Raw genomic sequence first — 13,057 nt, 5'->3', positions numbered from 1 at the left:
AAAGGGAGGTGAAAGAGCTGGGGAGAGTATCCCCCCCTGTTTCCCCCATAGGTTGGGTGTGATTATTAATAAATTCCTAGAGACAGCCCCCAAGGTACGGGAAGGACAACAATACCACATAAACACCCTCCCATAACCGTCTGAACAGTGATGCTATCATATCATAAATTGATATTACAGAGGACAGCAAAATTATAATCCTGATCCCTCTCTCTGAGGTGATAAACAGCATCGCGGGGAGTACATAAACCATATAGGAATTTACATAGCAGAGCCACGAGAACAAATAAAGCAACATGGTGTCTGGCGGCTATTCAACTAATACAATAAAGGCACTCAACAAATTCGTTTTAACAAGCTCTGGTCTCTTTGTTGTTATCGTCTTTATCTCAGCCCTCTGAGTGCCCCACGTTGGGCACCAAAAAGGACTGTGTGGTTTGGCCTCAGATGGCAACAAAGAACCAGGTGGCAGCCGTTTGCTCAGACCAGACCGCCCACCGCCACCACAGCCGTGAGGGAAGAATGGGAAGAAAAAGGCAAAACTCGTGGGTTGGGACAAAGGCAATTTAACAGAACAGCAAAGGGAACAAGAAACAACAACAATAACACTGAGAGAGAGGAATATACAACCACAAGTATGAAACCACTGCTCCCTAACCACACCCAGGATGCTGTGACTTCCTGCCCCCTCCCCCGGCCAGCTCCCAGCTACCCCCTGGGCATGGCTCCTATGGGATGGAATACCTGTGTCCCTGCTAGATCCTGGGGAGAATTAACCCTATCCCCACCAGAACCAGGACAATGAGTTTTCCCACTGTGTTGCATGTTTTTGTTTTATTTTTGAAGAAGTTAAAAGCTATCTTTTTTGGGACATTTTCTCTTCCATGAAGTCATGTAGTCTTAAATTATTCTGAAATGACAGTATGACCAAAAAAACCCAAAAAGTTGATGATCAACTCTCTAATGTCTCTCTTAATTTCTTCTCAACTCTCCTGATGGATAATTATCTTTGTTAAAATTTTCCTTATAGTTTTACTGCATGCATTGGGAAAATGGCAACTAAGCTGTAAAAGCTTATTATAGAACAGAAATATGGTCATGTATAATTTTCATGACTTAAAAAATATTCAGTTGATCTGAACCAGGAGGTTATAAAGCTTCCCTTAATGTGGATACCTGTGGTTGAATGGTTCATGTGCTGTGCTAATTAAGTTTGTATTTTCTTTTTCCTTCAGTGGATGGATTTCATCTCTTACTGGTCTCAATAAGAGTATCCCTGTTGGCATTATGATGATAATCATAGCTGCACTTTTCACAGCATCTGCTGTTATTTCATTAGTTATGTTTAAAAAGGTAAGTTACTTATTATTCCCTTCTTATGTTTCCTATGTTTGATCTGTATTTTGCTTTCCTGCTTGAAAGGTACTCTCTCACAAAGTAATGGGGATTAAATGATATTCTTGGGTCTGTGCCTTACCTTTTAACAACTGTGCTTCTATAGTATTTTTTGGTTATACTGTCATGGAGTTATGAAATGCTGTTTTTACAGTGCACTTATTTCTGCAAACTAAAATGGGGAAGGATAGCTTGGAATAAGAGAAGCTGGGAGGTAAGCCCACAATGAAAGGGTAGGTGAATGCATGGACACTAAGGTAGGACCTGTAGATGCCAGGTTGCAATTTTCAAATATGTGGGGATTCGTCAGGTTGAATGAAGCATGATTCAAATTATTGTTAAGTTTCAGCTCTTATCAAAATCGTTCCCATTAAAATCAATAGAAGAGGGAGATGCCTAGCACCTCAGAAAAGGATTTTTATTTCTCTGCTTATATTATTTTAACATTTTGCTGTCAATTGATTGTGTAGCATAAAAGCTCAAAGAAAGCAAAGCTGCTTTTCTCCCTTAGTTCCTTTTTGTGAATTTCCATCCAGAAGGCCTAAGTTTAGATACTAATGTGCTAGTAAGTTTTTTATGCTGTTTTGATTAAATGTAACTGAGAATTCTGCTGCTGATGTTTTGGTAATGCTAATAATTCAACCTCAGTTACAGTTAAGTTTAAAAGTTTTCACATACCCAAATTCTTGTGGCCTGTTTACAGTAAACTAGAAATTTTAAGCATAGCCTGGAGTTATCCCTTCTCCTTATTTGTTTTCTGCATAAATACTCGGGTACAGGAGAAAGAATCAAGCAAGAAAAATGCATGGCGAGCATTTTTTTACATTCCTTCTACCACATGCATCTAGATTCTGTTAAAAAAACATGCATATTCATATATGACCTGGTGTTGTGGTTTTGGCTGGATTGACCAATCAGAATGACAGATGGCCCCTCCCTCCCCCCTCTAAAAAAGAGAGGAGAGGAAGAGATAAAGAGATTTATGAGTTTAGAAAAAAAATAAACTACATGAAAATAATAATAAATAATGAAATAATAAATAATAAGAAGAAAAGAAAAAAAGAAAAAAGTATACAGTATATAAAAAACCGTATCAAGCTCCCAGGATGACGATCATGTCACCAGCAGGCACAGGGAAAAAAAGTCCCAGACTGGACGCGGTGATGGACAGGAGCTGGATTCTGGCTCTGGAGTCAGGAATGCTTGAATCGGGATCAAAGGCAGACGAACAGACAGGGTCCTCCTCAGACGTTGGCCATTGAAGAAAGAGAGTTGACCCTTTGATCCCTCAGCTTTTACACTGAGCGTGAGGCGATGGGATGGAATACCCTGTTGGTCAGGTTTGGGTCACCTGTCCAGTCTGCTCCTCCCTACAGGTGTGACCCCTCTATGCTTTTCCGCTTCCGACCCTCCAATGGGGAAAATAACAGATTTACCTGACCTTGGTTGTTATAGCAATAAGTATAAGCAAGGGCCTCTCTACATACCATTCCTTGGTATAATCAGGTCTTATCACTGTGAGAGTGAACAGTTTCTGAACAATATGCCGTTAATTTCAGAGTTTAGTTAGTTAGAAGAGGCCTAGCTAAAAAGTAAAATTACTGAACAGAAAATTAGTTGTTTTACCTCAAACCAGGACACCTGGTGTATCTTTATAGAATCATACAATCATAGAATTGTCTGGGTTGGAAGGGACCTTTAAGATTATCTAATCCAACCATCAACCTAACTCTGATAAAAACCCCCCAAAACTCCCAAAAAACCACATCACTAAACCATGTCACTAAGCACTATGTCAATTCATCTTTTGACTACCCCAAGGGATGGTGCCTCAACCACTTCCCTGGGCAGCCCATTCCAATGCTTAATAACCCTTTCAGTGTAAAAATTTTTCCTGATGTCCAATCTGAACCTCCCCTGGTGCAACTTGAGGCCATTTCCTCATTTCCTATCGCCTGTGACTTGGGAGAAAAGACCGACCCCCGCCTCTCTACAACCTCCTTTCAGGTAGTTGTAGAGGTCTCCCCTCAGCCTCCTTTTCTCTAGGCTGAACAACCCCAGCTCCCTCAGCCGCTCCTCATAAGACTTACTCTCCAGACCCCTCACCAGCTTCGTTGCCCTTCTCTGGACCCACTCCAGCACCTCAATGTCTTTTTTGTGGTAAGGGGCCCAAAACTGGACACAGCACTCAAGGTGGGGCCTCACCAGTGCCCAGTACAGGGGGACGCTCACCTCTCGAGTCCTACTCACCACACTGTTCCTGACACAGGCCAAGATACTGTTGGCCTTCTTGGCCACCTGGGCACACTGCTGGCTCATGTTCAGCCGACAGTCGACCAACACCCCCAGGTCCTTTTCTGCCAGGCAGCTCCAGCCACTCTGCCCCAAGCCTGTAGCGCTGCATGGCATTGGTGTGACACAATGGCAGGACCCGGCACTTGGCCTTATTGAACCTCATCCCATTGGCCTCGGCCCATCCATCCAGCCTGTCCAGATCCCTCTGCAAAGCCTTTCTACCCTCCAGCAGGTCGACACTCCCACCCAACTTGGTGTCATCTGCAAACTGACTGAGGGTGCACTCGATCCCCTTGTCCAGATCACTGATAAAGATGTTAAAGAGAACCAGCCCCAGTACCGAGCCCTGGGGGACTCCACTCGTGACCGGCCGCCATCTGGATTTAACTCCATTCACCACCACTCTCTGGGCCTGGCCTCCAGCCAGTTTTTAACCCAGTAGAGAGTACTCCCATCCAAGCCATGGGTAGCCAGTTTCTCCAGGAGGATACTGTGGGAGACTGCATCAAAGGCCTTACTGAAGTCCAGGTAAACAATGTCCACAGCCTTTCCCTCATCCACCAAGCAGGTCACTGTCATAGAAGGAGATCAGGTTTGTCAAGCAGGACCTGCCCCTCATGAACCTGGGCTGGCTGGGCCTGATCACCTGGGCGTCCTTTATGCTCTGCATAATGGCACTCAGGATGATCTGTTCCATGACCTTCCCAGGCACCGAGGTCAGACTGACAGGCCTGGAGTTCTCCAGATCATCCTTCTGACCCTTCTTGTGGATGGGCGTCACATTTGCTAGACGCCAGTCAGCTGGGACCTCCCCAGTTTGCCAGGACTGTTGGTAAATGATGGAAAGTGGCTCAGTGAGCACTTCCACCAGCTCCCTCAGTACCCTTGGGTGGAGCCCATCTGGCCCCACAGACTTGTTTATATCCAGGTGTTGGAGCAGGTCCCTCACCACCTCCCTTTGGATTGCGGAGGGGGCTTCATTCTGCTCCCTGACCCTATCTGCTAGCTCAGGGGTCTGGGTGCTCAGGGAACAACCTACTCTACTACTAAAGACAGAGGCAAAGGCGGCGTTAAGTACCTCAGCCTTCTCCTCATCCTTTGTCACTAAATGATGATTATGAATGAGAAATAGTCACATTTATAACAAAGAAAAATGTTACAACATGAATTTTCCTGCTACAATTGAATGAAAATCTCTTCCTAATATTGACAACTTTATCATGACTTGTTTGAATATGAATCAGAAATAGTATTTTACTTTTAATACTCAGGTACTTGGAAGTTACTCAGGTTTTGGTTTTTTTTTGGTTGTACTAGAGATTAAGCGATATCGGTTAATACCTTTGCTTATTATGCAGAGCAATTTGTCATCACACTAGTTTAGCAGATATTTATCTGCAGTATTGGGATATTTTATACTTTTTAATGTTCTGTCATTGCTTAGCCTAATAGGTTCTTGTAACCATGTCAACCAGAATGTTATTGACACACTAGATTCAAAAATACTTTTTTAGTTTTGTTTCCTGCTGTTTCTTTTAGCATGCACACTTATAAACGCTTTTAATGAGTACACCAAGTTGTATACAAATTGAGACAGAAGATGCTTCTGCAGGCTATGGGTCCTGCGTTATGCTAAGGATGCAGCCTGTTTGTGTATTTAAATATGTTATTTCAGACAGTAGATACCACACACATTTTAGTGAAGACCCCTCTGAACTTGCAAAAAGTTACAGGTATCCCTACAGTCAAACTGTGCATGCACAGCAGGGAAATCAAAAGTTGTAGGATTTGTGGAAAAAAAAAAGTCTGTTTACTCATTTCCGGATCCTTCCAAACATATGAGCAAACCATATTTCTCCACCACACAGCTCTGCTTCATGTTTGAGACTTTGCTGTTACTCTACCAAGAAATGGAAGGCTCAGCACACTTTTTTCATTGTTTTCCTTCTCTCTAGGTGCATGGTCTCTACCGCACAACTGGTGCTAGTTTTGAGAAAGCGCAACAGGAGTTTGCAACGGGAGTGATGTCCAACAAAACCGTACAAACTGCTGCAGCCAACGCCGCATCAACAGCAGTAACCAGTGCAGCTCAAAATGCATTCAAGGATAACTGAATGTAGAACAATACAAAAAGTCACGACGGTTCTCTTTGATTGTACTTTATTTTCCAGTCACTTATTATATTCCCTAAAAGCATAGATCAAAATACACACAGCATGTTTGTCTCTTCTGCAGCTGTGCATGGGTAAAATGGGAAATGTTTGTTTTATTTTATAATAAATTTACTTATTTTAAAAAGAAAGATAACAATTCTTTGCCCTTCTTTAAAATGTTGCATTCTAGAATATAAAGCCTTCCATATTTTATGGAGGATAAATAATTTCAACAATTGACCTTAGAATGATTTGTGGTATATAATGATCAAATAAAATATATTAAGAATTTGGAGGGTTTTTTAGTGGTTCACTCTGGTATTTTTTTTAACTTCAGGAAAGCACTTTGGATCAATTTTTTTCTTCTTTGTAAGAACTGTTTTCCCTATTTCTTCTATAAGAAGTGGGGTAGACTGAGAGATGTAGAAAGTTAGGTTTATCTACTACTTTTTCAATTCCAGCAGCTGCTGGAGGACCAATACAAGTAGGATAGATATTATAAATTCTTTTCTTGGGTTTTTTTAGGATATGTCTTTTGATATAAATCTGTAAGTTTGCATGAATACTGTTATCTGATCTTCTTTAAATAGTGTTTTGGTCCAGAATTTACCTGGGCCACTTTTTATAATTATAGCATTTGTTTGTATCTGTTTTCATGGTGTATTCTCTACCTATGGGAAATTACTGTGGTGCAAATAGAATAATAGAATGTGTAATGCAGTGTACAGCTTAAGGAAGTTAACTGATGGCTTCAATCACAAAGCTAAATGATTATATATTTGCTATTTTTAATTTCAGTATTCATGTCTTGGGGAAACCATTTTGCTGGAAAAGAAACAAATATTGACCTTTAGAACACTAGTTTCATGTCCCCATTCCCTCTTACATGCAGTGATATTTTTGTTGTGTTTGGGATTTTTTATTTAGTGTAGATTTGTGTTTAACAGTGGTACTAAATCTCTAGCCTTGTCAGTCACTGTTTACTGCTTGTCCAAAAATCTAAATATACAGTATTTAATTTTCTACCAGGAATACTGTCTAAATTCAAGCTTTTTAAGCAATGGCATTTAGCAGATGCATGATTTAATTTTAACATAACTCAGCTGTCTCTGAGATTTTATTTAAGCTGGGGAAAAAAGCTTTTAAACTATTTTGAGTTGAAAAAGTGAGAAATCTTCATCTTTTGAAAAGTTAAATTTTAACTCATTGAACTGGAGGCCTAATAGGTTAAATTGGTGCTGTGGAAGTGAACAATCCATAATGGATTCAAAATGGAACAATCCATAATGTACATCAAAATATTCTAGAATATAATCGTGTCTTACGATAAAGTGATGTTTCTCTCCTTTGAAGGCTACTTGATAGTCTTGGATTGCCTCATGAGTCTTATGCACAATACTTGGGCTTTTTTTTTTAAACTCTGTTTTAGAAAAATAAAATAGGAAGGGAACACATCCCACAACCTGTATAAGTACACACTGTGGTTGAAATGAATTCAGTTCTTAAGGTGAATTACCTTTAGTAAGACTGAAGTATTTACTTTAGTAAGTACTTTAGTAATTCTGAGCCCCCTCCACATTCTGAATGTGGACACTTTCATAGATTAATTCTTTTTCACTACAGTGTATTCATAATAACATAAGAGCATTACAAAAAAATAAAACCCTTAACTTAATCCCTGGATCAGTATTGTACTGTTAGCATAAAGTCCTTATTAGTCTCCTTTCTTTTACCAATTTCTTTAAATCCAACTTGAATTTGGATAAATATAGTAGTTTCACCTATGCTGAAAATCACATTAATGAATATACTTGCTTCTAAATATTCTCTGCATCATGAAGTTAAACGTAATTTAAATATTCTGTATAATAGGAGCTCTAAAATTCTATACTACTGGACATACTAGCATTGAACTTAAATTTGTGTGGAATGTTATTAAAAGCTTTCCAGACAAAAGCCAAAATTTTCTGTTGAGATCAGGCATCACACTTCTAGCAGTTGTATATCAAGTTTGTTCTTTTCATAATCTTTTTAATTTAACTTGAGGGTTGTATCTAGGAATTCTACTATGGATTACCTCTAAATCTAAATTTAAGCAATTTTCTTTGATATCTCTTGGATATGAATCCTAGGGACATCATCCCAGCAATTTAATTTAAGTTTTAAGATTGCATAATAACATATATTACAGAATTAGGAATAAAACCTGAATTCGGCAGGTAGATTTTTTTTTTTCCCCAGATGTTTAACTGCTCTTTGAGGAAACATTTAATATTCTCTTGCATGGGGATTGTTGATTTGTATTGTCATGGATCGAATGTACAGATTTAAACATCCTAAGTGAAATTCAAGATTCAGATACACATGAAATGTTTAAACCAGAAATTTCTGACGCTTTGCAGCCCAAAAGGGAGGGAGATCATTGAGTTTAGCTTTGACAACAGAAGGCTGATATTTGTTAAAATATTTTGTACCTAACTAAAACTAGATTTTACAGTCTCTTATTAATTAGAGTATGGCACCCACTTAAGTTGTCATTTTGTAGTATGTGGCAAATTGAGTACAAAGTATGAAGTTTAAACACTGAAATGTCTGTAGTCCTTGATCTGTAATTTAGGAGTTGGTTTTATTTATCTGGGGGATATTTGTATATTTTGTAAATTACTAACAATGCTCTGCCATCCTGGTGAATGTCATGGTTCTCTACAAATGCACTTCTTCTGTCCCGCTGTTGTATGTCTGAGTAGTTCAGAAGTTTTGTATATTTATTGAATTAACACAGTGTCATAGAATAAAAAACCCCACTTTTTTCCTGGATGTTTGCTCTATATAGTTTTGAACAATATAGGGATTTTTATTTTAAAGGTCAGGATAACATGCAGGGTGTCTGATCTATGTAAAAGTCTCACTTGGTTTTTATAGTTGTGTATATAAATGCTGTAATTCTGCTGAAATGGGGAAGCAAAATGTCCACTAGCAAAACAATACATTAGGGTAACGAGAATTAGTCTACTCAGCTGTTATGAAGAAGATTCTTAAACACTTGCAGCCCTCTTTCTTGTACTGTAAAATTAAGAGGGTTAAAATCTAAACATGTTCTGTCACTACTGAATGAAATTCTACAGGTATTAAGTGAATCCTAAAACACTGAAAGTAAAAGGAATTTGTTGAAAACAGTGTTGCTTTGGTACTGATTATTTTCCTAATTTCTGTTGATGAATTGACACTTCTGTATGACTGCTGTGTCTTGCTTTTTTTTTGGCGACACTATAACAGTCTGTTGATTTTTTTTTCATACCATATCAACTGTAACACCTGCTCTCTAGTACTGAATTTATTATCAGGTTTTATTTGAAGGGAAAAATGAGTTCATCTAGACCACTGTGATATAGTTATATTTGCAAATACACAATACAGAGACCAATGTTCAGTCAGGATTATTTTGGGGAGATAGCAGATATGAGTTTTTGAAGACACCTGCGCATGCATGCATCTTTTAGTAGTGAAATTCTTCATCAATGTGATCTGGTTTTTTGTAAATTACAGATCTAGGGTGGCAGTGGCAGCAGACTAAATAGTTTTTGAACTTTCTTGTAAATGGTAAGTATAATTGTGCAGCATGATACAGCCATGTTTTATGATTAAAATTATTGCACAATTTAAGTGTTATTGTGGGGAGATGATTCCCCTGATTTGCACAGGCTAGTTGTAAGCACCAAGTTGGGAAAGTAAGCACACACAGAGAAGACAGCGCAGGGAAGAGAACTGTGATTTTAAATGTTCACATTTTAATTGAAATTTAGATTAAAAATAACACATTAGGTACATAATTTATGCTAACAAATGCACATAGTGGTGACTTAAGAACAAAATAACAGTACCACAAATAAACCATGGCTCAAAATCTACTCTAGCTAGATTGCCACATCCTCTCTTCCTATTCGAGATGGCTGTGGTGTATACGTTGCTGCCATGCTCTGCTTTTGTTGGGCTCTGTCCATTCCTTGTGGAAGGCACCAGTGCCCGCTTCTTTCAAGGAAGACTTGAACTCTTCTCCATTTACCACTAGGACGTGGGATAACAATGCAAAATGGAAATGATTTGGCTGAAAAAAAAATATCTCAGAATCCAGAGAACTTTATTGAGTAAAATAGATACAAAGGTGATATAGACAACCCAGAAATAGCTCAATAGGAATGTTTTTTGCAGTGCCACATTATAAATAAAGCACATCAAGAAAACTTGCTGAGCCTTTTCAGCTTTTAGATTGTATATTGTCAGAGATGGATACAGCTTCACATTTTAATTGTCTGTATTATATAGATCTGAGTATTTCAAATCAATCTAGAAGAGGTTTCCATTTAATTCTTTAAGCTACTATTACTACTGTTTTATTCATCTTCAAAATTAGTGATTTTTTTTTGTTGTTGTTGTTGCATTAGTCTATGCTTATTTTGTCCACACCATCAAAACTCCAGCCACTTCTTCCCTGGGAAGTCGCTTTTCAAGTATCTTGTTTAAAACCAAACCCATAAAAAATAAACAACCCCCCCAAACAAATAAACCCCCCCAAACAAAACCCATTCCTGTTATTAAAAAAATGCTACAATTTTTATAAAAAGGTCTATGGCACTTTACAAAATATAAGTTTACAAAGTTGATCAAACCACAGATGTTTGAATAATTCTTCAATACCACAAAACCAATTAGCACACAGGTTTTAAAGAATCCACAGCGAGTTCTTCTAAATCTTATGCAGTGTATGTACATTAAGAAGTAGTTACTTTTAAAAGCTGTCAAATTTAACCAGTACACCCTGCACCCAAATACGCAATATATACCACCTTATCACTTGCTAGAAAAACAGAACCCTAAGAAAAAGAAATTCTAATATTTTTTCTGTATTTTTTTCCCAGCCTGTCTTCTATCTGTGCTGTGTGATGAACATGGATATTCTTGCAAGTTAGTTGATTACACTGTTGCAGAGCAAGTTGATCATATACTAGCAACAAGCAGAAAAGCTGGTTCTTCTTGGTTACAAATGCAAACAAAAGCAAAACATGCCACTGAGAATACTTCCTTTGTACTTAAAAACACTACTTTTAAATTTTTCTAAGTGTTCTGTAGATCACAGTAGAGGCTGGTAACGTATATGAAGGTTGGTCATTGTTTACTTCTAATCCAAAGCAAAGCTGAGCTAGTGCCCCAACCTCTGTAGCACACATTCCAGTAGGGGGCTCAGGACAAACATCAGAAGGATGGTTTGAATCACCTTGCAGCTGTGCTGGACAAGCCAAGTGCATGCTCTTCAGAAGGTATGTTTGTGTGTTATAGGAGAAAAAAACCCAAGAAGAAAAACACAGAAGTGGACAGGACACACTGGCTGTGATTTTTGTCCTCAGATACTGCTTTGTGCTAGTAATTTTGATTTGTTAAAGATACTTCGCTTTGTGCAAGCAGTTAGCATAAATGGTTCCAGTCCATCATAACTTTGCTTTTTAATTAAATAAATGCTGAGATGCATCCACAGGTCCTGATGGAATTGGTGGATGAAGTTGCCAAGACACTATCCATCATATTTGAAAAGTCGTGGCAGTCCAGTGAAGTTCCCACTGACTGGAAAAGGGGAAACATAACCCCCATTTTCAAAAAGGGAAAAAAGGAAGACCTGGGGAACTACAGGCCCTTTGGTCTCACCTCTGTGCCTGGCAAGACCATGGAGCAGATCCTCCTGGAAACTGCCAAGGCACATGGAAAATAAGGAGGTGATCAGTGACAGCCAACATGGCTTCACTAAGGGCCAATTGTGCCTGACAAATTTGGTGACCTTCTATGATGGGGTTACAGCACTGGTGGATAAGGGAAGAGCAACTGACATCATCTACCCGGATTTGTGCAAAGCATTTGATACTGTCCCGCACGACATCCTTGTTTCTAAATTGGAGAAATTTCTAAATTTTTCTAAAAATTTAGAAAATTCTAAGTCTTTTAATATCTATAAATAACTAATGGCACACTTCAATGGACTGACCAGGCATAAATGAGAATCTCTTCTCTGTATTATACAGTGAAGTGATGGAGAACACTGGCATTGGATGATGTTAAACATTACCAAGAAGTAAGAAGAGTCTAAAATTCACTTAATATTTCATTGCAATTACTTCTCAAATTAATTCTTCCCAGTGCTCCTAAGCCACAGTTCTGTAATTCCTTTTTTTTAATACCTTTTAAATTTGCTTTCAGAAATAGTTCTAGTAAGCAATGCGACACCACAAGTAATACAACCAACTGCCTTTGAGAAAGGAATGTCATTTTTGGCAAGGTCTGTTTTATATCTGCTGATTTAGTTGGAAAAGGGTCCATACTACATGCAGTTAAAAAAAATGAGAAAAGATCTTCCCACTCATTTAGAATTTGGCATGACTTCCTGAAAAAATTTACATTTCTTAAGGACTCAGCTGGCTCTGGGACATGACACATACTGATCTGTAGACTAGGAATGAAGTTTCACTAGCAAGAGAAAGAATAATACTGTTAAAGTCCAATGTGTGATCTATATTTGTAGGAGAGGCTAAAGCCCAGGCCAGGCTGTTGGCATTCACAACATAATGCCCAGATGTGCTATGGGGAGTGGGCATCTGTTTGGGATTTCAGGAGTTTCTAATAAAGGCTGTAGAAATATTTCTAACAATGGGATTTCTAACAATTTTATCAGAATCAGGTGAAAGCCAGTGTAACAACAGCTTCTTTTCCCAGTCAATTAAACCAGAATCATTTACCTGCTAAGTAACAAGTGGCACAAACCTTGCACTATAAGTTTCAAGACAAAGAAACCTGGCAGGGTCTCAACTTTAACTGCTTCAAGATTGGTGTAAATGGTGTCATACCAACTTTGCTCTCTCCATCATATACTTACTATCCAAGAAGGCACTGTACTTTAAGGAAGTTCAGTATCAAAAAGCAGCTCAATGAAAAGTATGGTACCAAATCAGGTGGTGGTGAAATATTCACAGGTGAGGGGAGCCCTTGGAAACAAAGCCTAATTAAAATAGGCTTCTCCTTTGTATAAGAAAAAAAAAAAAAGTGCTGACTTTTATTGTTTTAAATACAAATTCTTCAGAGAGACCAAAGTAGGTAAGCCAATCAATTAGAATTTGTCAGTTATAACAACATCATTCCTGCTATATACACATGGTGTTTGGTTGGGGTTTTTT

General features: G+C 38.5%; 1 protein-coding gene and 1 pseudogene across 2 annotated transcripts in view; one reads left to right on the top strand and one right to left on the bottom strand.

The window, feature by feature from the left end:
• Nucleotides 1-5,804, top strand: part of LOC141476564 (secretory carrier-associated membrane protein 1-like) — an 82,569-nt gene extending 76,765 nt beyond the window's left edge. For both annotated transcript variants that reach the window (XM_074165257.1, XM_074165258.1), the window contains 2 exons: nt 1,236-1,353; nt 5,646-5,804. In XM_074165257.1, the coding sequence (XP_074021358.1) occupies nt 1,236-1,353; nt 5,646-5,804 (277 nt within the window). The remainder of the gene's footprint in view (nt 1-1,235; nt 1,354-5,645) is intronic.
• A 6,168-nt stretch (nt 5,805-11,972) lies between these two features.
• Nucleotides 11,973-12,748, bottom strand: LOC141476778 (uncharacterized; annotated as a pseudogene).
• Between the last annotated feature and the right edge of the window lie 309 nt (nt 12,749-13,057).

This window comes from Numenius arquata, chromosome W (genome assembly GCF_964106895.1).
Source record: "Numenius arquata chromosome W, bNumArq3.hap1.1, whole genome shotgun sequence".
Taxonomy (NCBI): Eukaryota; Metazoa; Chordata; class Aves; order Charadriiformes; family Scolopacidae; genus Numenius; species Numenius arquata.
This window is presented reverse-complemented; position numbering and strand designations above follow the sequence as displayed.